The 27,646-nt window shown below is 46.0% G+C and overlaps 2 protein-coding genes and 1 pseudogene across 5 annotated transcripts in view; all 3 read right to left on the reverse strand.

Annotated features, from left to right (window-relative positions):
* LOC142578686 (uncharacterized) overlaps positions 1 to 27,646 on the reverse strand; it is an 80,003-nt gene extending 52,357 nt beyond the window's left edge. Inside the window, exons 1-7 of one of the 4 annotated variants that reach the window (XM_075688162.1) lie at positions 27,273 to 27,646; positions 24,932 to 25,077; positions 24,505 to 24,567; positions 16,023 to 16,114; positions 14,837 to 14,994; positions 1,284 to 1,322; positions 1,029 to 1,192 (exon numbers count right to left, since the gene is read on the reverse strand). In XM_075688162.1, coding sequence (XP_075544277.1) covers positions 1,029 to 1,192; positions 1,284 to 1,322; positions 14,837 to 14,994; positions 16,023 to 16,114; positions 24,505 to 24,567; positions 24,932 to 25,077; positions 27,273 to 27,553 — 943 coding nt within the window. In that variant the 5' untranslated portion in view covers positions 27,554 to 27,646. Of the gene's footprint in view, positions 1 to 1,028; positions 1,193 to 1,283; positions 1,323 to 14,836; positions 14,995 to 16,022; positions 16,115 to 24,504; positions 24,568 to 24,931; positions 25,078 to 25,153; positions 25,612 to 25,652; positions 25,998 to 27,272 lie in introns of those variants that run through there. The other 3 variants (XM_075688161.1, XM_075688163.1, XM_075688164.1) reach the window with 3 other exon arrangements.
* LOC142577636 (uncharacterized) lies at positions 2,323 to 5,239 on the reverse strand (annotated as a pseudogene).
* Positions 26,195 to 27,275, reverse strand: LOC142578689 (mitochondrial coenzyme A diphosphatase NUDT8-like). The gene has a single exon (XM_075688166.1). The coding sequence runs from the start codon at positions 27,202 to 27,204 to the stop codon at positions 26,440 to 26,442; it is 765 nt and encodes a 254-aa protein (XP_075544281.1). The 5' UTR covers positions 27,205 to 27,275; the 3' UTR covers positions 26,195 to 26,439.

Consider the following 27,646-nt stretch of genomic DNA (forward strand, 5'->3'; position numbering starts at 1 on the left):
GTAAGCCAGCACTGATTACAGCTCAGTTCTGAATATGAAGGTCTAGAAAACATTTTTTCATCAATAAAATTTCTGTTGAATAGAATCATGTGCTTTTTTTTTCCCTAAGCTAATTAATTAGTGACATTACCTTAAACTGAATACCAACGAGGTTATCAGTTTAACAGTGTACCTGTGTACTGCAGCAATCTCTTACTTATTGCACAGAAGGTTTTCTTTCCAGTTTTTAAAATACAGAAGGGCTAAGCCAACTTTACGGCAGTTGGGTTATCACAAGGCCAATCTGTGAAACAGACGAAAGAGCCGCACATGACATGACTCAATCACCGTTTCATGCTTAGCTGGCGCCAACGATAAAGAGCAAGTGGCATCGGGGCCGTTGCAGTGTCAGGTTTGGTATGATTTGCCACCTGTCAAACATTCTGAAATGTGGATGGTCACAGCAAGTTTGCACGGCATTTGTGGCATGGAGCATGAGGGGCTCCACAGCGCATGCAACATGTGGCAATACGCTGGTCTTTACACCAAACATACTGAATAGTCGAAAAATCGAATAGTAGATATTTGTTTCACGAATTGAATTATTTGAACGTTCCAACATTTGATTTGATTCGGTGATATTAGAGTATTTGCACTCCCCTACTTATGAAAGATGAGGGCTTTTGCAGTTTGTTCTCATTTTCAAATTAGGGAGCAAGTATGCAGCCTTTGTCAAAAGACACTGGGCCAGCAAAAGCTTGAATGCAGCCGAATACTGGCCACAACGCGCGGTTCAACATTGGTTGACATATTATCCAGCACACAGCAACATGCAACACAATATAACAGTCACATGCATCCTTTTGTTCAAATTGACAATTATTTCAATGCAATTTCAACATAATTTCACTTTGAACTAACAACTCTGCACTGTACAGCTGCACACCTGACAAGGAACAGTGCACCAGAGACCAAGTGTACCATAATGAAGCACAATAACAAAACATAACTACTGTGGTTTAATCCCCAAATGAAGCAAGATTACTGACCAAGAGACTTGCGCTCATCATTGAAGACTCGCAACCACTGCTGATCTAAGGAGTCCAAGTCATAGCGGCAGGTCTTTTCAGCCAAAGCACTGACGTTGGTCAGCACGTGGAGCTCGTTGGAAAAGAACTCATCGTGTGACAACCGGAGAAACTTGTTTGGAGGTCTGTGAACCGATTTAGGAGAAAAAAAAAACATGTTCTCAGTCCGCCATTTCAATCTTAGGGTTACCTGTGGAACTGGAAAATGAGACTTACAGCTTGAAGTCGTTTGATTTGCTCTTCTTCTTGATGACTCTACAAAGAAAACAATATCACGAACGATGTTAGTTGAGCTTCCCTAATGCAGCCATTTCTCCATTATAGTTGCCAAACAAAACAAACATTTATTATCAAAAGGCCCTCTGTTCTGCAAACTGACTTGGTTAACAATATTGCAGTTAAACCTCAATATATAACGAAGACGGTAAAATCAGCAATTCACTTCATTATATCGAAATTTGACCTTTTATGCAAAAAAGTAGAGTCACTAATGTATTTTTCTTACACGGAAGGAGCCACAACGTTTTCCAACTTATCGGGCCTTCGCCATACCCTCCTCCTCGTCTTTCCGCCTCATGGTTCCGCGGCCCCCTCCTTCTTCACTTTCCTCGCAATCACCGCCTTTCATCTCCCGCTACACTTTGCGTTTGCTTTCATCCTTCGCTGTGCTTGTTCACTCAGTTGCGAGGGGCAACACGAACACTCGCCACAGGAACGGGCACTTAAAAGCTGTGCTCTAAATATGATTTTGCTGAATGTGGGAATCAGCAATGAAAGATATGGTTTCAAGCCATGCTGACAATATCTTCACATCGAGGTATGAAGCAAACCCGGCCACCCCAGTTTGCTGAATGAAATGAAAGTTTTCATTTTTCCGGGAGGAGCTGGGGCCCGACCAGCTTTCCAAACCCCATATATATGCATATCATATTGACCGCAAATAAAGACGGCGACAGCGGAAGAGAACACAAAAACAACATCCAGTTAACGCAGACATTTTTTTCGGTCCCATAAAGTCCAAATTAACTATGTTTAACTGTGCTCAAAGTACAGTCGGCACTAATTCTAAGATATCTTGTGGTGAAACGTAATAAGTGTCCCCATGTGATAAGCACTAAAAACTGTCATTCTTTCTTGGCATGCCTAGGTTACAATGCTGTCTTGTCTTGGCTCGTCATGACTGCACCAAGTTTGGACCATCTGGGCTGCACATTGGCGTCACAGTAGCCTGCTCAACACCACCACTGGCCCCAAACGTGTTGTGCACTACGCCTAGCCTCTCAACAGTCGAATCTCGTTAATTCAAACGCGCTTAATTCGAACTTTTAGTTTATTCGAACTGACGCTGTGGTCCTTTCAAAGTTATGTGCATTCCAATGGGTGAAAACTATGCTCATTCAAACGCGCAAGCATTTGAGACTGTTAATTCGAACGTACTGCACTCCAGCAATCAGGGTTCGTACACAATATTTGGCTGAAAATTCAAGGACATTTCAAGGATTTCAAGGATGCAAAAAGGCAGAATTCAAGGAGTGTTAGCATAATTTTATTTCCTCACATGACTTAGGAAAGGAGCCCTATTTTCGCATTAATTTCTCTTTCAAGAGCTGTTATCTTCGCTTCTTTTTCTTTGGCTGTTCGATGGAAACTTGGCCTTGACAAGACAAGTCAGGTCCTTTTTTGCTTCGGCGTCTTCCGAAAAGTGATCCGCTGATTCCTGCAAGCACTTAAGAGTTTTTTGAAGCTTTGTCTTCTTCTCTTGCATGCTCTGTAGCTCTAGCTCGAGTTCTTTTCTCTTCAAGGTTACCTGCTGTGCTACAGCTTGCTTCTTCTGTTCGTCCATGTATAACGCATACCTATGCCTGGCTTGGCCCACTGATGACTTCAGTTCTTTCAACAGCGGAATGTTAAGCAGCCCACCGTGGGTTTTCACGGCCTCGCAGATGACTCGTTGTGAGATATACGAGAGCTCTGCCATATTTTCGACCGCGATCTGCTTGTTTACACTGAAACCTCTTTCTACTGACGCCTGCCCATGGCTAAGCAAGAGAAGGACCTTCAGTACTTCCCACAACATCGAGAACGCCGGGTCATGCTTCAAAAGGCGCACGAAGAGAACGTCAAGGCGTTCCTGGTCTCTTTCATAGTTTTGCAGTTTATGCCGTTTTTCTTGGCAGAACTGATGTACAGTGCACACACAATATCGCTCTTGTGCTCAGGAAGAAGCTTGCTGTCAATTAAACAGTTAAGAATAACTTTCAGCTTCCCAAGGCAAAATTTCTGCCTTTGACATCTCTCTGGGGTCGAAACATGACAACCCTCGAACCAGAGGGTACCTAATAGGACTTCTCTCCATGATTTTCAGGATCATGTTCACAATGAACTTCCGACACTCACCCCTAAATTCAAAAACACACTTGGTATCGCTTTTCCGCTCTTTAAGATCTTCTCAGCCACTCGTCCAACGTCCACCTTCTCAAGTGACGTGTAATTGGCAGTATCATGAACATCAATTCGCAGCAGTTTCGTGATGCCCGTGGCTTCTGTCAACACCGAGCGCTTCATGAACCTTGCAAGGAGGCTCCTCAAGACAGTTTCGAGCTCCTTCGCTAAAAAAAATGTCTTTGGAGAATCACTCTGAAAAACAGTCAAGAAAGGCTGCACAACCATTGCAATGTTTAGGGAAAAGTTCAGTTTTGCAAGATCAAGCTGGTCCTTTAGAAAATCACTGACGTTCTCATACGCTCTACATTTCGGCAAGGATAGCCTATGGTCGCTCACTGCTTCGGTGTAGTGCCTCAAATGCTCCCACATAGCCAGGGCTCTCTCCAGTACTGGCACATTCTCGACCCAACGGTGGGGTACGAAAGGAAGTGGAAACAGCTTGCTCCTTGTTTCTTCAACGAAATCTTCACGGCGGGCCGGTGCATCATGGAAGAGTGAGAATAAGCTCGACAGAAAGGTGTCAACTGGCCAGCTCGTCGCATGCATTCCTGCTTTGTAAGCATTATGCACTGTGTGCAAGCCACATGAACCAATATCCAAGCACTGAACTTGAAAGTCATTCTTCATGTGCTGCTGCAACTTGTTGAAAAGACTCCAGTTGACATTCGGGCCATCCATTGAGAGCTGCACAATCCTGCTCAGGGGAAAAGACACGAGTGTTTCCGTCAACTTCTGCATAAGGTCGTCCGCTGTGCTGTGACCCATGAATGTCGCAGGTATCTGGTTGTCACCTCACAGTTGTTCCACAATCTGACGTGAACATCAAGTTGTTTTCTTTGCAGGTATTCATTCAAGGTTTCGTCAAAAAGCACAACAAAATTGTGAGACTTCTCCATCACTTGTTGTACCTGCGAAGTGAAAAATGGGCGTAGACCGTGGCACGCGACATACGCGCATTTTTTCTCAGAGCAAGTGAAGCTTCTCGCAACCTCGCTATCCGGAAACATCTTTTGGAATAGCTGGGAAATGGATCCACTGGAGCTGTAGGAGTAGTGCGACGACACAACTTTCATCATCCACAAAATTTCGGCTTCGATCACGGAATCATGCTTTCTGCAGTCTTCGTCAAGTGTCGCAGCCCGAGAGGAAGTTGCCATGGTTTCACGCTTACAAGGAGCCGCGGACGTCAGATTTCCCGCTTGCACGAAACTTGCAACGGATGAGCAGCCCTCACCTGCTGCAGTTTTGGATCGGTGCTTCACGCCTTTCTGGTGGCTCTTCAAGGCAGATTCCCCCATCGTTGCAATGTCGACCGTCTTCTGACATATTGCGCACTTTGCTCGATAAGGATCGCTGGGTTCCGGTCTCACCCAGTGACAATAGTCCGTATGTTGCATCCACGCAGACTGAAACTTGCACTTCCCGCCTGGTATCTTGTCAAAACAAACACACAACGCAAACGCGAACTTCACTGAAATGGCGTGCACGAGACCGACAGACGGTCCAACTATAGTGCCTAAAAGAGCACTCACTAGTGCGCCGAGCGCGGGTGTCGCGGTAGCACCGAGAGTGACGCCTGCCGCCGCCGGCCGCTTGGTGCGCTGTACTACAAGACTGTGCCGGACTATGCTGAGGCATGGGCGGACTTCAGGCGAGACACGACGCAAGCCTCCCCATTTGCCCGGCAATCTACCTCTGTTATGTTCTTGTCTCAATCCGCGATACATTCGGGGTCTGCGGACGCGCTGGGTAATGAGAGGAGCCGTTTCTTTCCACGTCTGTCTGGGAAATCGCAGTTTCGCGACCTTTTTAAAGTTTCTTTTGACAGACGAGCGCACACATAGACGCGAAACACCCACTCACAAGAAGAAAAGACTGCAACGAAAGCGGCAGCAAGGCGCGAACTGAACTACGCATTGCAATCAACGCATCGCAAACGAAAGCCATTCGAACTCCCCACGGTTTAGCATGGTGCCGACAGGCATCGCCGTCTGGTGGCCCGCGGCGGCAGGCACCACTGCCCGTGCATTGCAGACACTCGGACGGTGCACTAGAGTATATTCTAGGCACTGTAACCGACCGAGCGATATGCCTCGCATTGGATTGGATTTGATTTCCGATGCATATTAGTTGCCAGACGACATAGGGGATGCGGGATTTAAAACCGAAACTTCTTGATGTTGCCCTTTAGTCAACACAGCTTGTTTTCACGGGCATTTGTAAGCGAAAGGGCCTTTAAGATCAGTGTGACTTGCAGAGGTACATCGTAAATTTTCTCTATCGGAACAAATCCCACGGGATTTTCAACGATTACAAGGAGCTCACGGGTATTCAAGTAGTTTCAAGGGCCCTTGAACTTATACTGTCAATATCAAGGATATTCAAGGGTTTCAAGGGTCTGTGCGAACCCTGCTTGCTGTAATGCTCGCAGCAGTGCAAGAAATCACGGAGCAGTGCCTCCGAGCAGCATTCTTCTGACCCCGGCATAAGGAAGAGCTCAGAAGAGACCCCTCAACACCGCACGCAAAGAAAAAAAAAAAATAAGTGGCGGAAATTTGTGCGCAGACATGCATTACCGATTACTTCTGTTAGTGACGGGTGCCCTGTGCAGTCAACGACCGATTTGCCGGACCGCCCTTTTTCGTACATACCCGATCATTTGGACGCCCTTGCGGCACCATACAGTCAATATATAAAAACGTCTAAAATTTCGGACACAAAAAACCTCTGCCGTCCGATTTTCTTATCTTTTTGCCATGACCACAGGTCTGAAACGGCATTAATTGAAGCCACCACTACCGCCATTTGATTATCTCACCACCTCAAGCCGGCGATCTTGCACGCAGATCTGCTCGCAGCTGTAACCACACCACAACGAGGCTAGGCATAGCTACTTCGACGTTCGCTATCGTTCTTCTTGCTGTTTGGTGGCGTGCTTTTCATTGAAGGAATTTGCCGCTGTTAGCAATGGCACCGACTCCGCGTTTGTTATCCTCGCCAATGGCTTCGGAATGCGGAAAGCATGGTGCGTTGTATGATACCGGTTCCCTAAAGTCAGCTTCGCCCCAATACAGCAGTGTTACGTGGTGAAGCATACTAAAAGGTAAAAGGGGCAATTATTATGGGACATGGTATCGGAAGAGAAACTTGAGCGAGTTGGTGGCAAATCATGCTTCGGAAATTAACAGTGCTATACAGAAAAGCGCGAAGGAAAATAACAACACGACACTGGCAACATGACACAGTGCCAGTGTCATGTTCTTCTTTATATTCGTCCTTATCTGTTTAGTGCTGTTAATTTCCGGGACATGGTATGCCTTCCTTAATTATACACGGTAGCATTCGCCGTCTCTTATCACAGTACAAGCACCGATACACCTAATAAGTGAACTAATCGACCTTAGGCTATCTCGAACATGATAGTGGCGATTTGAGCCCTTGGGAGCAGTAAAGGGCATGCATTCTTTTTTTTCGAACCACCCAATCTTTCGGACATTTTTGCAGCTCCCAGGGAGTCCGAAAAATCAGACATTGACTGTAATTTATAAAAATGTATGAATAAAAGCTAAACCCCATGAGCGCGATTTTGTGCGCGACAGCGACGAGCGACGGCTTCGAGCGACGGATCGGGCCGTCGCGTGAACAGATTGCTCGGTCTTGTCGCGTGATTGCTCGGTTCTGCAAATCTAGAATTCGTCGCTCGTCGCCCGAAAGTGCTATGAGTGACTAGCCAATAGCACGAAGCCGAAACTGGATGTACATAACTCAAGTACTTCCGATTGTCGCACGGAACGAGCAAACGATTGAATTTCTACACATGCAAGGATAGGAACCTACTGCAAGACTTTCAGAAATATTTTATGCTGCTTTTTACAGTAAAACACATCAACTTCAGTTAATAAAGCATGTGTCACGCTAGTTTCGGCGCCTATATTGCTGCCCTCATACCGGCAGCACTGGGGAGACATCGCTCGAACTCATTGCTCGCATGGGGTACAAGTTGCAGACAATGAGAGAATGCGACAGCCATCTCCATCGAGTCGCTTGTCGCTATTGTGCAAGATCCCTTGCATAGAGTTTATACTTAAATCTTCTGGAACATCCCACTCATGTTAGCTCAGTGCACATGCACCACTGCAGGCAAGTCCTCTGTTCAATTAGCTTCCTTCTTTTTTTTTGAACTTTTATTTCAACGAATTTTTGGGCCCCTTTGAGTTCGAATTATCGAGATTCGACTATATTGAGATTCGACCAGGGGGGGGGGGGGTGGGGGGGCTTCCTTGGCGCTTCCTGGAGCTTAGCATGGTTCCTTGCGACCAACATGCTTGAGAACCACTGCTATAGAAAAATGGGTTTACGCAGTAATCGTACAACCACGTCGCACAGCGTCTTCCTGTCTGCCATTTTCAGACACTGGTTACAGACAAGTGGCACATTCTCCAGCGTACATACAATGAAACCTCGTTAAACCGTAGTTCGCCAGAGTTCGGAAAAAGTATGTACTAAATGGTAGTACTGCTTGACCGAAATAGCATGAGATCGAGCATGAGATCGAGCATGAGATCGAGCATGAGATCGAGCATGAGATCGAGCATGAGATCGAGCATGAGATCGAGCATGAGATCGACGCGCGACAGAAGTGTTATTTTCGTTTGATGCCGCGGTGGCCTAGCAGCAATGACAGCGGCCTCAAACTTACTGAAGCTGCAAGCCAGCTTTTCAGCCGGCCCCCTCTCCTCAGCAAACACTCGCATGGTAGATACCTGGCTGGCATTGCATATTCTCCATGCACGGGCGCTGTAGCCTTGTAGAAGTCATGGGGCGCTTTTTACATGGCGGGGTGCTGTTCTCATCGCGACAATTCTATTCATGAGGCTGACGTAACACGCAGCTTCTGCCACTGTCGGGCCTGAATCACCCGTGCTGCCGCTTTCCGAGTTGTCCTCATCACTGTCGCTAGGCAACACTTCGGCAACAATGGCAAAAAGTCAAACCCCGTAAAAAGCGTGGCAGTTTGGGCGAGTTAGTAGCCTCGCTATCGTAGCCGACATGGCATCTCTTCGCGGTCGCAGCAGAGCTGCCGAGCAACTTCTTCGCATTCCAAATGCCACACACCGTAGTCAACAGTAGATCCCTGTCGCGTGCCAGCGCAGACTTCGTGTCACATTCGATAGCATGAACGATGCCTAATTTTTCTTCTATGCTGAGCACCCGGCGTCTTTTTTTATCCGAGCTTCAGCATGATGCGAGTACTTGCTTGCACGATGCCACAACACTCTCTGGCACGGCGCCGAAATGATGTTGATGTGGCTTCAAGCGCAAACGCACAGGGCGCTTGAAGGCCGTTGTTCTGATCTCTGAGGCTTGTTCTGTCGGGCTGCCCAATGGAGACGACACACTGCCATGTTTGTGTGACCAAAAGTGGAAACAGTACATGTTAACCGACCCCTACGCAGTAAGCTGGTACAGTTTATGCAGATACAAAACACATTATGTTCAATGGCCGTTGAGTCGGGGATTTTACTTTACTACTTTAATATGAAACCACTGTTTAAGCGGGTACGGTTTAACGAGATTTTACTGTACAACTGCACAATGGCAACACAATGGTGGGAAACCGGCCAGCCAGCGCTGCCGTGCCTGAGCTGCCAGGCAGCACATGGCACAAGCGCCGCCGATAACACAAACGTCCGCTACAGTTTGTTCCTCACACAAAACAGTTGCCGGTAGTGCAAATCGATGTATTAATTTTATTTTTCGCGACAAGTGGCAAACACTGTCAACTCTGTAGCATGAATGAGAGCCGCGGTATCAGAAAAGTTCAACTCGGAGCCTGTGTCTGGCCACCGCTGCACCGCATACAAGATGGCTCAACTGCATCATGCATCGAGATGCTATGAATAGCAGCATGGGTTTTTAAAAGATTTTTTGAGGTTTTCTTTAGTTTTTTTTCTCGAAAATATGCAATGAGAAATGAAGCGTTTTCAAAACGGTGCATTGTGCGAATGTCTGCAGTCGTTTTGAAGCACCATATGCTATGGTTTCACTTCGAAGTTGCTTAGGCCTAGCAGCACCCTCGGCACTTCCTTGACAATAAGCCAACAGTGGTGGTCCAAGGCAGAGAGAGCATGGTATGGCACGCTGTTACGGGAAGCTTGCCGCTAGTGTATCCATCCCTTCTATTCATTCAGTGTAAACTCGGCAAGTGGCCGGAAATAGTTGCATGCAGCGCATTGCCTCACGCACGCGTCCCCATAGCAAACTCCATTTGACCATGTGGACAAAATCTGGCCAAAAATTTGTCGGTTGTAGCCGAATCCGTTAAATGGACACTAAAGGCAAATACGAAGACAATGTGGGCTGTTTAAATACTACTCCAGAAACCTCGCGACGTTTCATGCCAAGAAAAGACTTAGTTTACGAGAAAATTGCATCTGAGGAGTCCGAATACCATTTTCGAAATTCAAATCTCCTGCCACGCAACCGGGGCAAGTGGTGACATTGCATACGCCATCATCACCCTTTGCAGCCCTCGGTGAGTAAAACGGTTTTTGACAGACAGCAGTACCGAGCAGTCAGTTTGAGATTAGGGACTTGACCTTGCTGTTATTTTGTGGCCCAGTTTAGGCGACTACAGCAAAGCGCAGGGCGAGCTCACACCTGCTGTATCAGCCAATAACCGGAAATGAGGCACGCATGTGGGTTCCACGAAGAGGGGACGCGGGCAACACTCAAGCATGAAGATGAAAGTTGAGGGGTGCTTGAGGTCACCGCCACCGCTAATGCCCATGCACTTCTCAAATGTCCCATCGACGGTCTCGGTCACGGAAATTGGGCGACGCGACGCTGCCCAGCCGGTTTGATGTTTGGCATCCGCGTGCGCCTGCTAAGAATGCCCGTGAAGATGGCGGTAGCTTTAAACCACTTAGCCGGCTACGGCCGAGGAATGCTTTTGTGTGCGATTGCTATCGGGTCCCAATTATGGTGTTTGTATTCAAACGAACCGGCACACAGCTGCACGGGAGACAGATTTCTCATTACTGGCAGGGTAGCCCGCTGTCCGGCGGATATGCAGTCAATAATCCGCGATTTCACGGAACATTCTCGGCAGCTTGCAGGGCGGCCGTTTGCAGGTGAAAAGAGGGAAGACATGAGGGGCAGATACTCGCAGCCCAACGTAGGGGAGAGGGAGGTGGCACGTGTCTTTGAGAAATCCTATCCCCTGGCGTGTTCTAAAGAGTGCCACTGTTTCCACCAATGCCGTGTGCGGCACGAAGGTGGTTGTGCTATTGGTTACAATGATGTGAACTCGCATGTGTGACTGGCTGGTTTGCGAATCCTTTGTACAACTGAGGGCTTAAAAAGTCATGTTTGGTTGTGTAAAGAAAAAGCGGAGCTTCAGGCTTGGACTCGGACAGACGCCTTGGCGTTTCAATAAAACGTCACTTTGTCAGACAACGGCTCTTCCTTCGCGCTGCCACTGTGCACTCGAATCATAGAGGGGCGCCAACTTCGGACCTTCAACACCTTCCCTCCTTTACTAGCATTGAAGCTACAAGAGGACAAAGGGAAAGGAAATTAACTCGAGCCAAGACAAGAGCGGTAGATTTGCCACTGCAGCTGCTTTTTGGTCCAGTGGCGCAGACCAGTCAGGCATCCCGCGACATCACATGGAAGTTGAATTTTCTGCTACTTACAGTTTGTGCAAGTATCGCAAGCCAGTAAAACCAGCGCAGCACTACACGATAACGAAACTAGTGAAATGCGAAAGCATGGGCGGCGCAGACTAGAGCGAAAACGAAACATTTCGACCTCCCGCGTCATTGTCAAGGGTAATGTCAACGAGCTCTTTTTCCTAAATATGAAATACAACAGGACAAGTAGCATTTTATTTCGTCTTACAATACAAGGATGTTTTTTGCAATGAGTGGTTGAGTACTAGTGACAGAATTTAACTTAGGAGTGCTTTCGTCATCGGGCAAGTGCTTGAATGTCCCAGGGGAGCCTCAAATAATGTCCTGCATTTGCCTCAATTTTCTATTATCAAGGCTCTGTTTACGATAATATTGACGCCTTAGAGATTCCTGAGCACTAATCTATCACTTTAGCGACTTAATATTTGCCTATAGTGTCCATTTAGAGGCAGAATTGGTTTCTTCGATGGTATACGCAGAGCAAACTAAGTGAGAATAGTCTGTTGTATGCAGATCCATTGTAACAGGCGTGGACTGTACAGAATGTGCAGGCCATTAGCAGAAGGCGCATGCAATAACCAAATGTGTGCTTACTTTGTGCCAGAAGCCAGTGCTGCATATAATTAACAAATCAGTTCCTTCTATATGGTGGTTGAGGAAGGAATGCTTATTGTGTAGGAAAGCTGGCCTGGGACTGCTGCAAATGAGGCTAAAGACTTTGTGGTGAAACCAAACTACAGGAATTTCTGACTTGGCAGTTTACTCAGTCATTCACCCCAACATCATAAATTCTTTTTACAAATTTTACATGACAATTCAATAACACCTTCCAGGTGTCTAAAATTTACTTGTCATTCCCCAGTTTTCTCAGCTGCTAGACACCCTTTCAAGGGGCACTCAACGCAAATATTAAGTCCAGCTAAAGTGATAGATCAGTGCTCTAGAATGTCTAAGGCATCAATATTATTGCGAACAGAGCTTTCATAATCTAGAAATTTAGGTAAATGAAGGACACTATTAAAGACTCCATTGGACATTCAATTAATAGCCCGATAGCAAAGGCACTCCTCATTATAATTCTGTCACCAGTACTCAACCACTTGTAATAAAAGGGTCATTGTATTGCATTATAAGACAAAAGAAAATGCTCCTTGTCCAGTTCTACTCGATACTTAACAGAAAGAACTCATTGTCATTACCCTTCGTGACAACGCGGGTAGTCGAAAGGTTTTGTTTCGTTAAGTTTCGTTATCACGTAGTGCTGCACTGGTTTTGCTGGTTCACAAAACTCGCATAAACTGCAAGTAGCAGAGAATGTCACATCCATGTGATGACGCATGATTTCCAAACGGTCCATGCCACTTAAGGGGGGACGTGGGTTCTAAATATTTTTTTCTTATTTTTGGGTGAATCGTTAATGAACTCCACTGTCTGGGGTAATTTTTCGTGCTGATTTCAGATCTGTAATTAGATTTTTGATAGCTGTAGCAGTTCAAAAAAATATTCAGGTCTGAAGTCAAATTAATTTCAAACTCGTTACGGTGCTTTTTGATGATTCCGTCTTGCTAGACCAAAACTAAATGCATGACAACATTGCTAAAGACCTACTGTAGGGGGTGATGCTATTTTTATTCATTTGAAAGCATTTTGTGGACAAGAAAACAATCTTGCATTTATTATGAAACTTTTTTTTTAATTAGCAGCGATTACTATACCTGAATGTAATTTTCATGACGGTGCAAGAGTAATAAAAATAGCATACCTCCCAGATCATTTCAATACGAATAAAATGATACCACCCTTTTCATTTTTGGCCAAAAACAACCCAGAAAAAACACCTGTAAGGCAGAGTGCAGTGTGCAAAAACATCAAACTGAAATAAACGCATCTGAAGTTTCAAACAAATGTAGCTTTTGCTAAAGTGAATCTACAGCAATACAAATGGCACCATTTTGAAGCTCTATGTTTTGTAAGAATGGCCATACTAAATGTGTGACTGCACACTCTCAAAATAATAGCACACTGGCCACTGAACTACCACAAGAAACCTTATTAGGCACCATGCTCTACAAAGAGCATGGTGCCTGGGTTTTAAACTGAAGTGTAGAACTCTGTATGGGCATGAATATAGTTCCAGTGTTGTACATGCAGGCTGCCTGATTGATAGCAGTCTCCATTTCAATCAGTGAGGCATTTTTTCATTTGGTAGAATTGACCATGATACTGAATGAAGGCTCTGGGTGTAAGTAGCCATCCAAGTTATCTTCACCTGACAGTGGCTGTGGAACTTAGGATCAGAGAGCCAGTGATAGATATGCAGCTGCTAGGTGCTTTCCAGAATTTTACTTTTGTATGATGCCTCGATCACTTCTGCAGCCAGGTGTGTGCCAGCCCAAGGGGCCTAGTGAACAGAGCTAATGATGAGGTTCTCTTTATGAAGGGGTGGTATGATAGATATTGTTACGAGCTATCGTGACAATATGATAATAGAGTGAAGGTGCAATGTGCTTGGTTGCGAGTCCGAAGTGCCGATGTACGAAATGCCTAGTCGCGGGCTCGAGAAGTTGACCCTCGATGCGCTTAGTCACGCAGTTCAAGGTGCCGACACGTGAAATGCCTAGTCTTGGGCTCGAGGAGTCGACCCTCGATGCGCTTATTCGCGCAGTCCTACGTGCCGACGCGCGAAATTCCTAGCCGCGGGCTCGAGGAGTCGACACTCAATGCGCTTATTCGCGCAGTCGGAGGTGCCTATGCACAAAATGATTAGATGACGGTCCGAGAAGTTTGCGCGTGATGTGCATGATCGCCGAGTCAGAGACTCCCTATGCGCGAAATGTTTAGCCAATGCTCTATCTTGGCTCAGTCTTTGCATGGCCGCACATTTGTGTATTGCGCAGAAAACTATAGCACTGTTTGCTGGGCACCATTTTACTCACCAACAGCAGTAATGGAAAGTGATAGCGTTTGCAACATCAGCACTCCCCGCTAGGGGACGGGTGATTTGAATTTCGCTAAAGGTATGAGGACCCTTCAGAAACAGTTTTCTTGGAAACTAAGTCTTTTCTTGGCACAAAACAAGCGCTGCAGCATTTGTGGAACGGTACTTTAAAAGTCAGTGTCCACTTAGTATTTGCCTTCGGCATTTATGTATGCATACAAGATCTGACCCTGGCAGTTTTAGTCAGTGCGCCCAAAGCCACAGTGGCAGATACCCAATAAGGTGGATGTGGGAACGACCGTCGTGACAGCTCAATGGCAGAGCATGACACGCACAATGCAAGGGATGAGGGTATGGCTCCTACCTGTACTTTCAATTTCCCTTTACCTTATCATTCGTACATTTCAATTACAGCTGTACCTCATTATACCCAGTCGGATCTCACATAATTACCTTCGTTATAACTGATATTCATTACATTCGCTGCACACCGACACTGGCTAGAAACATTTTATATTTACTTTGTTATATCTGATATTTAGTTACATCGAAGTTTGACCCCAAAACAACAAACATTTTTCCCTGTGCTTTCCTTGGCTTCATTATTTGTTGGCTTCGTATGGTCATCCACAGAAGGCACTTAGGCAAAACGTATGACAGAACACGAAGTGCAATTCTATGTTGCCACTCACTTCACAGCAGGTTCTGGCAGGTGTCCGGGGTTGACAGGCACCTGAACTCCCCGTTCCCACTCTTGTTTCCAGCCGTCAGAGATGAACCAGTAGTCATCTGGATCCAGTGGTTCACTGTCAGGCAGCTTCATGGCACTGATAAGATCCTTCCGGAAGAGCTGCATCCACACAACAGCACCGCACAAGGTCAGTACACTCCAGGGATGTTTAAGTCAACATCACAATAGGCTGGTGCTGCATATCGCGGTCGCTGATCAGCAGTAGTGGTGTTAACACAAGAACCGTTTGTAATACGTAAATTTCTGTTCTGCTGTGGTTGCACTCACCCGTCCAAGTCTCCCATCCACTGAGAAACATTGCAACGCACTGATTTCAGGTGTGCAAGAGATATCTGTGAATATATATTCAAGGTGTCTTATACGTTGCCACTTTCATATCCCCGATTTTGCAGGTTTTCCTTGACCATTTTTATGAAAATTCCCAGAAAGTCCACAACAGTGAGGGTTCATCACACGGAAGAAAAAGAAAATAGTGGTTTCTAGCTTGCCAAGTTACTAGGCCAGTCTATGATCTTCAACAACTACCAGCTTAAGCTGTAAATAAGGCGAGATGCACTACTATATTACATTTGACTGAATCACGCCTATCACGATAGTCCAACCATAAAGTCAGTCTCAGACTAAAAAAAAAAAACAGCAAAAGACACCATTATTTGCGGATAGCATAGGCTCACTTAAAACTTCACTTCCTTCCGACACACCACTAGTTTTGCCATAATTGCTGCAGGTGCCAATTTCCCAGATTCAAAGCAAAAGGGGAGAAAATCCAATTTATCAGGGTAGACACCCTGATATAAACTCCATAACTGCATACTATGTTTTTCTGTACTATTTATTTTCCAACAATACCGAGTAAAAAACATCACCTATTGATGGGGTTTAGCATCCTAAAGCAACCATGACACCAGCCAATACGAGCTGCCATAGGAGAGAGCTCCGGATTAATATACCTAACTGGAGTTCTTTGTAGTGCAGCCATAGCCTAGTATATGAGCATTCTTGCATACCACCCCCTTCCGATGTGGCAGCTGCAGCTGGAAACCTCATGACCAGCAGCAGAACGCCTTAGCAACTGATCCAGCACAGGGGATGTGACACCACTAAACATGCGGGTCCACACAACTCACCTCAGCGGGCTTGTTGCTGCGGTAAGAGCTGTTGTAGATCTTGGACATGGGCGGTAAAGGCAATGGTGGCAGCACAGCCTTGGAAGAGGACACTAAAAGAGGCATGAAGCATTTGCATCAAAAGCACAAGATTAGAAGGAAGCCCAAATGCTCAAGAATGGTCAAGCAAATGTTAATGTGCATTGAAAGGATACTTAAACAGACACTAAAGGCAAATATTAAATCAAGCTAAAGTGATAGATTACTGCTCAAGAATCTCTAAAGAGTCAATATTATCGCGAACAGAGCCTTAATAATAGAGTAATCGAGCTAAATGCAGGACATGATTAGCGACTCCCCCGGGACATTCAAGCACTTGCCCGATGACGAAAGCACTCCTCAGTTAAATTGTGTCATTAGTACTCAGCTACTCATTGCAAAAAACATTCTTGTATCATAAGACGAAATAAAATGCTACTTGTCCAGTTCTATTTCATTTTCAGAAAAAAGAACTAATTAACATGACCCCTGACAACAACGCGGGCAGCTGGAACGCTTAGCAGCACTTCGTTTCCAAATCTATAGCAGTGCACTTTCTTTTCACCGGCAACGTCGTGCACTGCCGATGACCAGCGAGCTGATCAGCCATCTTCCGTTTCGGCGGCAAATCGATCTAGGCTGAGAAACAATGTGGCCAGGAACGACTTCGACGCAACGAACAAAAACAAGCACGAGCGCCTTCATCCATTAGCAGGATTGTGCAAAATGATGGTCATAGAATAAAGAACCAAATGTGAGGGCCGAGCGAGCACTCTGGGAGCAGCGCCAACAGGGTTGTCAGCACAGTTGGCGTGCTCCATTCTTTCTTCGGAGGGTGGCATGGCGCAGGGCTATGGGTGCGGCCCATTAGAGTTCGGAAGGGTGGGAGGGTGGTGGAAGAGATGCTTGTGAGGCTACTGTGCATCTCTCATGGAGGGAAGCGCACAGCGGCAGCTGGAGTGGCGGGCCATCGTGCCGCAGCCTCACATTTCACTTTTTCTTTTCAAAGGTTTCACATTCCATTACCTTTTGGCATGGACACCCAGCAGCCAGACTTCATCGTTATAACCGATAATGCAGCATGGGAACATTGTAATAAGCGGGTTACTTCGCCACAGAAAACACACAAAAGTTGACGTTGCAGCAGCTTTTCCTTCTTAAAATCAATCTATTGTTAAAACCAGTATCGTTGTAAGTGGGTTCGACTGCAGTCTAACTGAAAGGTATTTGCTATTCAGATTGTATTCAACTTCATAATTCACTATTCAAAATTATCAAATAGCCATTTCCGTTCGATTGTAATGCCTTACACCACTTTCGAAGCCTCGAAGATGAGGGGCCGATGCAAGTGCGAACTCTCATTCCGAGTCATTTTGCTGCTGGAGAGTCGTGGCTGTTGCACAGAGGCGCACCAGTTCCCGAGAGAATCAACGCACGGGTGCTAAATGGTTCTGCTGAAAAAGTTCCAAGCTGTCATTCAATATAAACATCCTGTTTTGGGGCAGCCTGTAAATCTGCTAACTTGCTTCAGGCAGGAAAAAAATTTTTTTGACAGTCTCACCATGTCTGCAACCCATTAAAACTCTGTGTCCAATGTGGTACCACACTTGACTTCTTCAACAAACACAGCAGATTTACAAATGTCTCAACGTGTATGTGAGGCATGCCATTCTGCTTCATTATTGTTCTTATGATAGTGCACTCGATAACTGAAAGCAGCCGTTTAAAATACACAAGCTGTTCAGTTGAGCGGAGATACAGTTGGGAATGGTATTACATTTAGGTATGAAATACAAGATATCGGTAACATGTTTTTCTTAGAAATCAGACTTTCAGAAATCAAAATGATTTCTTTTGTTTACACCCTAGAAAAAAGCCGAAGAACGCAGTTGCTTTTTTTTCCTTTTTTTTTTTATTAAACAAATTCTGGCGTTTTACATCTAGCGCTATGATTATGAGGCACCCTGTTCAGTTTTCACCACCTGGGGTTCTTTGACATGAACCTAAACAGAAGTACACAATTGTTTTTCCATTTCATTCCCATGGAATCCTGCAACCTGGTCTTAACCCCTGAGCTCGAGCTTAGTAGTACAATGCACTAATCATTAATCACTAATGTTGACACTAATCAGTCTACCGTGCTATTTTATTATTGTTTTTTGTTAAGATGAATTGGGAAAAAATTTCACGTGACTTACAGGCCACAAATGGCTACCTAAATCTGTTTTTGGCGCCCAAGGTCGACCACGATAAAACAACCTGTGCCGATTACTCCACATTCTGTTAACCTTTTGAAGGTTTTCGCCGTACATGTACGGCGGCGGTTTTCTGTCCCGCAAGGTCTTTGCCGTACGGGTACGGTTCCGACCCTCCGTTTGAAATTTCGCGCCATAATGACGATGCGGGCTCACCGAGAGGTGCTGCCACCTCTTAGCACTTACAAGAAGCATTTGAAATTTGCGCTACCTTCTTGGGGAGATAAACAGAACTGATTGCTAGCTTCAGCGCGCCGCTCAGACTGCGGCAACGCCCCTTTGGCGGTTTCGGTTTCGCAGCGTGATCGCAACGGAGGCGCGCGAAACGTCATTTTCTTTGTCGGCACTCTCTTGCAGGGCGGTGGAAGTTGATTTCTATCTTGATTGGCACTGCTCTTAGCTTGTTTATCAGCGACGTTCGCGATCGCTAGGTATTCTCGCTCTCAGTGGCAACGCGCTTTCGCGGTTTCGGTTCCGTCGCGTGATCACAACGGAGGCTCGCGAAACGTGGTTTTTCTCTTTGTCGGCATGCTCTCGCAGGGGCGGCGGAAGTTGATTTCTATCTTGATTGGCAGTGCTCTTAGCTTGTTTATCACCACCGCTCACGAGGTATTCTTGCTCTCCGCGGCAACGTGCTTAAGCAAGAGAGTGCATCAGACCTCTGCCCAAGGCAGCCGCACGCAGAGATGTCATGTGTGCGCCAAAACAACTCGTCGCTCAAAGAGAACAGACACGCATTTTAGGTGTGCAGACTGCGATAAGGCGCTGTGCGTAGACCCGTGTTTCAAGGAGTACCACGCTCGGAAGTACTATTGACTATTTTGCAGTTCTGAGTGATGCCGACACCAAAATACTGTTCCCAATTATTTTTTATTTATTCCCGACTTTATACATTTTGTACATTCAAGATCCGCAATAAAGTAATTTCACCACCTGGGAAAGTATTTTTCAAAATAATTCGACCCTCAAAGGGTTAAGTGAAGAAGGCGGAAACATGAATGAAATGTTGCACTACAGCATTTTTTTTTTTCTGTAAGAATAGTGCCCGTAAATTTGAGTACAGGGCGCCGTATGGGGCAGATGTTTTATTTTTTTCAAGCGGCAAGCAGAAAGTTTCTATATGTTTTTCCGTCTGCGTTTCGCAAGACCTACTGATGGAAAACTATAGGTGGAAAAATACACACAAGAGATATATGCTGCTTGAAGAACAAGAAAAATATTTGTTCTCCAAAGGGAACCCTACAATAACATTGTACAATAAAAGCCGACACTGCAGACGCAATGCATGCGCTATAACCGAGTGGCATTAAAATAAAAAAAAAAAGAAATGAAAGGAAAGAAAGGCATCTTACTAAGGCATAAATACTAGTCATATGTAAATACAAACACCGTCTGAGCAGTCTGAACACATACACCAGGGCGCAAAGTAGTACAAATGACTCTTCCGAGAAGTATCACCAGCATTTTCCAACAGCGCGACCTTGATATGGCCCAATCCACCTCGATCGCTGCGCCACCACAGTATTTTTCGTCGTCGCACGCCTCACTGCAAAGCATGCGCCGCACCAGCTGCTCATCCCATTCAACCTCATTCTAGTACACTCTAGTTGCGGGCTGCCCGAAGGGTCTATGCCACTTGACCAAAAAGCAGCTGCAGCGGTAAATTCACCGGTCTGTCTTGGCTCGGTACTTCCGTCTGTCAGGCGCCGTTTTACTCGCTGACGGCAGCAAAAGGTGATGATGGCATATGCAACGTCATCACTCCGCCGGTAGGGTGGCGGGAGATTTCAATTTCGAGAATGGTATTCAGACTCTTCAAATGCATTTTTCTCGTGAACTAAGAGTTTTCTTGGTACCAAACAAGCGTTACGAGGTTTCTGGAATGATATTTAAACAGTCCACGCCGACTTAGTATTTAAGGAAAGACATTATGCTAAAAGCCCAAACACTAGCACCTGCTACATGCTTATCTGAAAGCTTTGCCAGTAATGTTTGTGACATCTCAGCTACATCACCTGCAGTGAGGGTTTGATGAGGGAGCTTTAGCTCGGGCCCATCTCCGATGCCGCCCACTTAAATACATATGAAACGCAGAAACACTTTTCAGATATATCCACTGGGCCGATATTAATTAAATTTGTTTCATTTGAGAGAGAATGTGAAATTCTAGTAACTGTCAGAAGCAGAATTTTCATTTAAGGCCAGAATTTTTTTTTTAATGAAGCTTGCAGATATTGGTAAGCTTGAAAAACATGGAAGCACTAAGTTTACAAATTCGTAGCACTGTACCAAAACAGATATCGCAGTTCTGTAAACTACATGCATTAGCGCATCCAAAGCAAACAAATTTGATGTATCAATTTACATCTTACGTGAATTTGCTACTGTTTGCAAGGGTTTCACAAAAGTCACACTCGCATATTAGTGGTCTATTTGAGAGCCATATATAATGCATGAATTTTGTCCACTTTAAATGTACTATTAGATACAATTTGCAGGATTGTGATATCATCTTTGATTACTGAGTTAGAATTGTAATCGTCATAGCTTCATTTTCCGAAAATTTGCTATTTCCAACAATTTTTATTAAAATATTTACGGCCTAAATATAACATTCGCTACCAACAGTCTCTACATCTTAACCTTTTCTTTTAAATTCAACAAACCTCATCAAATTTGGCACAGTGGTGGCCAAGAAAAACGATTTCTCTATTACCATGTAATTAGATAGGGGCCACCAAGCTAAGGCTTCCTCTTAAGTGTTTTATGGCGATCTTAGCATACCAATGGGATGCCCTACAAGCCACAGGTAACAGCCATTACCTGAAACTGTTTTTCATGAAAAAGCCCAGAAGCCCTGTAATGACAACTGGAAGTACAACCATGTAATCTGGTGTGGCATTTCAAAAATGGCAAGCTGCCGTCCGACGAGAAAGTGACAGCTGAACAGAAATAAGCTTACTTTGCAATGTACGTTTTCCTTTAAGAATCAGTGCACATGACGCACGCTGTTGACTAAACATGCAAACGCAAGCACCTAGCATTGTGGCACAATTGAGGGTTTGCAAGAATGCTGTTGCACATGCACGAATATGGCTGTCACGAGCGCCCTCTACATGGTTGGATACGAGGAGCAGACGAACAACCAGCGCAGCCCTAGCGCACCTTGAGACGCTGTTTGTGGTGGTTTCGATTCCGCTATATTCAGGTAAAGGCAGGCTAGTTGTGTTGAGTATGGGTGCAAAAATTGCTCCACTGCCAAACGGAGCACACACAAGTTTATTTCGGTCACCGTCCAAGAAGAGCTATCCGGCGAGTAAAGCAGCATGGATAAGCGATGGCCAGAGATGCCATCACAGCACACAACTTGCGCTATACCTTGCTCCTCACAGAGCCAGTTCTCATCGCGATAGTTGCAGCTACGGAATTGTCATATGCCAGTGCCGTGAGGTTATTTCGGCCAGCAATCTTCGAGATGCCCTTAAAGGCAGCCTCATTTTGCCGGAAATATGGAAAGCTCAATATGAACGAGGATGGACAGAGCTTGCAAAAGCAGTGGTAGCACTCAGTTTGTCTTTTTTATGCTATTCACCCTATCCAGACAATACCAGCTCACCCAAGTGTCCATATTGGGGCATTTGAGCTCCATGCAGGACTACCAACAATCTACGTAAGGGTGACTTGGTAAGCTTACGCCAATATTAAATGCTGTGGGGATACGCGACTCTCGCTCGTCCCCTGTAATCCGGCTTTGCAGTGTGGTTTTACTGCGGCGGTGTCGGTATGCTTGCAGGGTAGTACGAGAGATGGCATGAGTGTTGCTCTGCTAACGCCACCTAACGGCGGGGTTACTTGGACGCAAAAAGGAGAAGGCTCTTCCTCGTTGGCTCGGGGTTGGCAAGCGGCGCGGATGTTCTACGCGTGTGCCGATCCATGCTTCTGCAAGACCGTCTCGTAAGGCCTACCCCGGAATGGAAAAACACCATCGTTCAAACACGCCACCGTTCCCGTGACCGTACGCACGAACGACCAGGAGTTTGGTGTCCAGCATTGAATGAACATATTCGCTCGATATCCAGTCGCGGTGAGTAGGACTTCCGCGATTTGTCGCTTGCCCATTGTCATGTTTTGAGCATAGCAAGTCAGCTAGCAGGCATTAGTCTATGAAAGGTGCAATAAGTGCCCTTGCGATTGTTTACACTACTGTTTACACTACGTTGCTTTGTCCCAAGAGCACGGGTGAAAAACCCACAATACATAGGCGTGATCAAGGCGCTACTTCTGTCGTCAGTGACGAGGTCGAAATATCTGCAACAAGTTGTCGCTGACATGTAATTATAATAAATATTATAATCACATGACGTCAAGTAATGTAATTACACGTGGACAAGTGATGTAGAAAGTGCACCTCATATGACATTCAGCACCCAGCATTACCCCACTGAAGTGATCGAAACACACCATCCAAGGGCAGTTTGTTTCAAGTTGGTTTCGCAGATGAGCAGTGTGCAGTGACCACCGTGCGAGGCAGTTCGCCTGATTTGCTCTTTGCTGCCGATGGTGTACAAATATTCCAATGTATTTTCATTTAGCCTGTTAATATTCATGCATGAGTAAAAGAATTCCCAAAAACTATGCATTCAATTGTTGGCAGAGACTTCGTGAATGGCGACACCCACGGCCAGCGAGCAATGCCTACCGTCTTCATTGGTGGCAGTTAGTGCATGCAGTCGAGAGAATGGTGTGCCATTTGAGAGTTTCCCGTATTTACCGCGCACCGAAAAAGGACCATAGTAATAAGACAAACAACTCTGTGAAACTTTCCTTTGTTACAGATGAGCCACGTTAGTACGGTAAACTTTCCTAAGTGGAGCATCACACTTGGCCTGCTAACTTTGTTGGCAGCCGCCGATCACTTGAGTGAGTAGGCCTAGCTCCCGGTTGTCGAAGTAGCAGCCGACGGCGCTTGCAATGAAAACACTTCTAGTCGTAAAGCGTTTATTTTTGTGAGCATTTTAGCATCTAGAAAATTATGTCGCAGTTAAATGAACATAGAATTGGTTCTCTCTATACTCTGTCAGCAGCAAAGAGGAAACCAGGCGAGCCGCCTTACACGGTGTTCGCTACGCGTGGCCAGTCTACAACACCAAGTGTGGTCACTTGGGGACACATTGGCAGTGTGTTTCGACAACGTACCATCCACTCATTGTTGAAGGAGTTCATGTCACTCGTACCAGTCAAGTGCTGGCATCAGCAGTCTCCAAATATATGAAATTTTTGACGCAATGTTCCTTCAGTGCCAAGCCTCAATGTGCCTGGCGAACTGTGGCAGTTTTAGAAAGCAGATAGCGCCACACACGATCAGTTTGAATGGTATGCTTCGAGAAGTCGGAGGTCCGTGACATGTACGAAAACGAGAACAGAGCGACGGCGTCTTCAATTATTTTTGGCGCAGTGAAGAACACATGCAGCTGCCACAGCAGAGGCCAGGCAGAAGCCAAGAAACGAAACACTTTCTAACCACAAACTCTCGCTCACAGAGCACTGCAGCTTCATCAGTTGTGCGACAGATGGCGCTCACTATATTACAAACCGTCAATTACAAATTTTTTGCCCTATAGAGAACTTTTTGTGTTCACATACACAGACGAGCCTATTAATCCAGTAAAACATTTTCATGGCTTAGTATGTTAGACATGCTTGTAGCAGAAGGTAGCACAAAAGGACAATCACACAGGAGGGTACGAAAAACAAGTGCCAATCTCACACTTTTATGCACTGGCATGGGCTGCTAAATATGTAGCAAATATGTGACACAACGAGCACATGTGTAAAACTTGGGCAATTGCAACGGTGTCTACATGCAATTGTGTTAGTGATCCATCTATCAAACTGTACAACAGTGTTTTTTGATGCGCACGTGTGGACAACATTGCGATAGCCGTTTTCGTGCAAGTGCTCTTTGTGGCATAAGTTTCCTAAATATTTAGCAGCCCATGCCAGTGAATAAACAGTGCGAGTTTTGTGCTTGTTTTTCATTCCCTCCCATGTGAGTGCCTTTTTAGCACTACGTTTTCTTAAAAGTGCGCCTATCAATATTTGTAGCAGAAAAAGTCATCACTAAGTTCAAAACACTGATGGCTAGTTTTCTTTTGTGAAGATTAAGTTCTTTACAGTGTGCCGTTTTTTGGTATGGTAACAATACTTACGCCGGCTGTCCTCATCTTCGCAGGCGCTTGTTTTCCTCGATCGTTTGCTTCCAACTGTTATTCCTGCAATGTAACAAGCAAATCTTTTTAACTCAAGCGTTAAATGGAAATAATACTTCTCACCCATAACATTGGTCAGCTTGTACCTGAGCACCACCAAAAGCTCTTACTTTCAGTAATGCAATTACTAGTGTGCTCCAATAACAATCTTCAACAGCTGAGCATGAACTAGACCCACACCAACATCTCAATGTTTCTAAGCATAACTACACTTGAATGTCCTTTTGGTTGAGAAATAACGGCCATCACCACTCAGGCTAACTGGCCTTTCTTAAGCATAACCACATTCAAATGTAATTTACTATAACTCTCCTTCACAAAATAAGCATGCATTATAACTACGTTACGCGTACCACGGCGTACCCACCTGCACAGCTGCTGCCGGCGTCAATCGACGAACGCTTCTGTTTGGCTCCAGACGACATTGTTGCAGTGCGGCGAGATCGTTGGCGGCTTTTTTCTTCGGCGCCGCCGCCGCCGCTATTCGCCAAAACTGCAGCGTCGTTGTCGACCCTTCATAAACCAAACGAAAGCACAAATCATCATAACAATGTTCTGCGCACTTTGTTAAAATTCGAAACAAGATTACGTTCATGAAACGGTCCAAGCGCAGTCTGGCATGCTCCCTCGCGGCCACTAGTGGTAGTCAAAAATGCCGCGCAATGCGCTCAAACCCACTGGAGCGTCCTGGAGCGACGTCCGTTACTAGTCATCTTGCAGACCCTTCAAGCTTCACACGGGGTAAGCGCTTCCCCTGCTCAAGTAATTATATTTAATTGAAAATTCGTCTATCAGCGCTGAAAAACGCAGCCTCAACGTTAACCAATCGAACCTGTGACGACGGCCGATGCTCACTCCTCCTCCCGTCCCATCACATCGCTCGATTCTGAACGCGCTCGACATGGCAGGTGCCACGATATAAACAGCGGCGACGATATGACGATGCCACAGCAGGCTAGAATCATTCAAAAGGTGCGCTGACACGTTGACAGAACCGTTTCTTGGGCCAGTGCGCAATGGGCCCCTCGCCCTCATCACCCATATTTGGACACATCACAACCACGATTCTTGTCGAGCTCCAAACTTACCCCGTGGTTTGACTTAGAGGGAAAAGTTCATGATCACCGAAAACAAGTGAGCGCGCATTGAGTCGGATATCAAGGGCGGTCACATTGTTTGTTCACCAGACGAAGATGAACCACGGTTTGGCGCCATTATGATCTACGAATGCGCTACACACAGGGCGACAGCACGTGATAATCCCGACGAAAATCCATCTTGTCAGTGTTCCTTGGTGTCTTCGTTAGGCGTTGCTCAGGAGAGAGTCAAACGCAAACATTTCTACTGTCCAGCACTTTACTACAGCGTAAATTTACTCCGAAATACGATAAGTGCTACTCTCCTTTACTTGCCATTACTGTCACTAGGCCTCGCCACAGTGTTGATGGCAGTGCGATCGAGTACGTGCTGATGGAACACTTGCATATGGGGCTGACAAAAAAAAGAAAAAAGAACTACTGCTGGAACGAGCACAGACTCATAGACTAGCACAATACTGCGTTAGGTGAATCATAAGCTGCAAGTGCGCAGTTTGTGAAGGAACACGCCGCAAACGTGCAAAAATTCAATACACGGTTTTGTTTACGAAACTGTGGCGATGCTTTTAATGACTTTCTAGCTTTGCGCCTGCTTCGACGTGTGCGGTGTGCGCGCGCGTTATGTGCGCAGCATGTCCGCAGCTGTTGCTTTTCACAATTTCGTCATCTATGGTTTCGTAGTCAATTTGTTAAGTTGCTGCACTGGCAGGGCAAGTTTCGTCTACCGTCTGAAGAGCGAACAGTTTCAGAAGCGCCGTGCACATCAGTAAGGGCATCATTAGAGCTTACTGCCACCATTAGTAACGTTTAAGGCTGGGTCACTTCTGCAGTACAGTTCTGGTAAAATACTGGCCATACACAGATGCAATATTCTTGCAGTTAGACCCCAAATCTTTTCGTCACCGTTGAGAACAAAAACTGGCGACGCATGGTGCGGTACACCGGGGTATTTCCAGCAGGTGTACTCCCAGTCGCGAGGGTCGCACAGGCTTCTCAAAGATGGCATAAATACTTTTTCCACTTCGTCTTCATTCACTGTGAGCTCGTCCATCAACGATTTGGATTTCACAAATCCGACAACGGGCGTGACAGAAATCGTGGAGCCCAGAGACGGAAGCGAGTGAAGAGATCCCCACACGTCTACGTTTGCAGGCGCTATCCCGAGCTCCTCCTCAGTTTCCCGAAGCGCAGTTTCCATAGCTGACCCGTCGCTTTCGTCGGCGATGCCTCCAGGAAAGCTAATGAACCCGCCGTGCCTGGCGAGGCTCCGTGACCTTAATGTCAGCAAGACGGCGGGCTCGCCTCCGCGGTTAATGCAGAACGGAACCAACACGGCAGCTGACAGCGTAGTAGGAACGTTGCGGAACATGTGACTGAGTTCTTCTGATGATCTCACTAAAGAATCCATGCAGGCTTTCCTCCGGTCGTTGCAGAAAAACGTCCCGTCGAGTTTCGTGGCGCTGCTTCGGCGAACATTTGTAAGCCTAGCCAGCCCGTTCAACGACCACGCAAGAAAGTGCGCGTTATGTTTCTGAAAAGCCATCCACCCGTCTGTATCCCACTGCCGTACGCGTTCGTATCGCCCCTATTACTTGGCTGTCATTACAATACCTGCCACGGTTAGGCCGCTTCAGTGCAAAGTGATAGTGCGCACGCACACGCCGCTGCTCTCGCGCCAATGTCTTGGTGTGACTGGACTCGTCTACGTAGTAGCTGTAGCTCCACCCAGTGCGTGCCGTCGCTCTGCCCGCTGCAACCCGCATGCTAAAACAAAAATGGTAGGCGACCCTAATCTTTGACTTAGGTGCGTCTTGTGGCACTCGCACATTGGCGTTGGTGTTCTTTAGGCGAACGCAACGCACGAACAGAACTCGGAGGCAACTGTTTTCCATTAATGAGCCAGTTAAATATAATGACACCTTGTGTGTGACGTCATTAGTGACTTCATTACTTCGGCTCTCTACTTTCGGGTTTCCAGGAATTTA

This window comes from Dermacentor variabilis, chromosome 4 (assembly GCF_050947875.1).
Source record: "Dermacentor variabilis isolate Ectoservices chromosome 4, ASM5094787v1, whole genome shotgun sequence".
NCBI lineage: Eukaryota > Metazoa > Arthropoda > Arachnida > Ixodida > Ixodidae > Dermacentor > Dermacentor variabilis.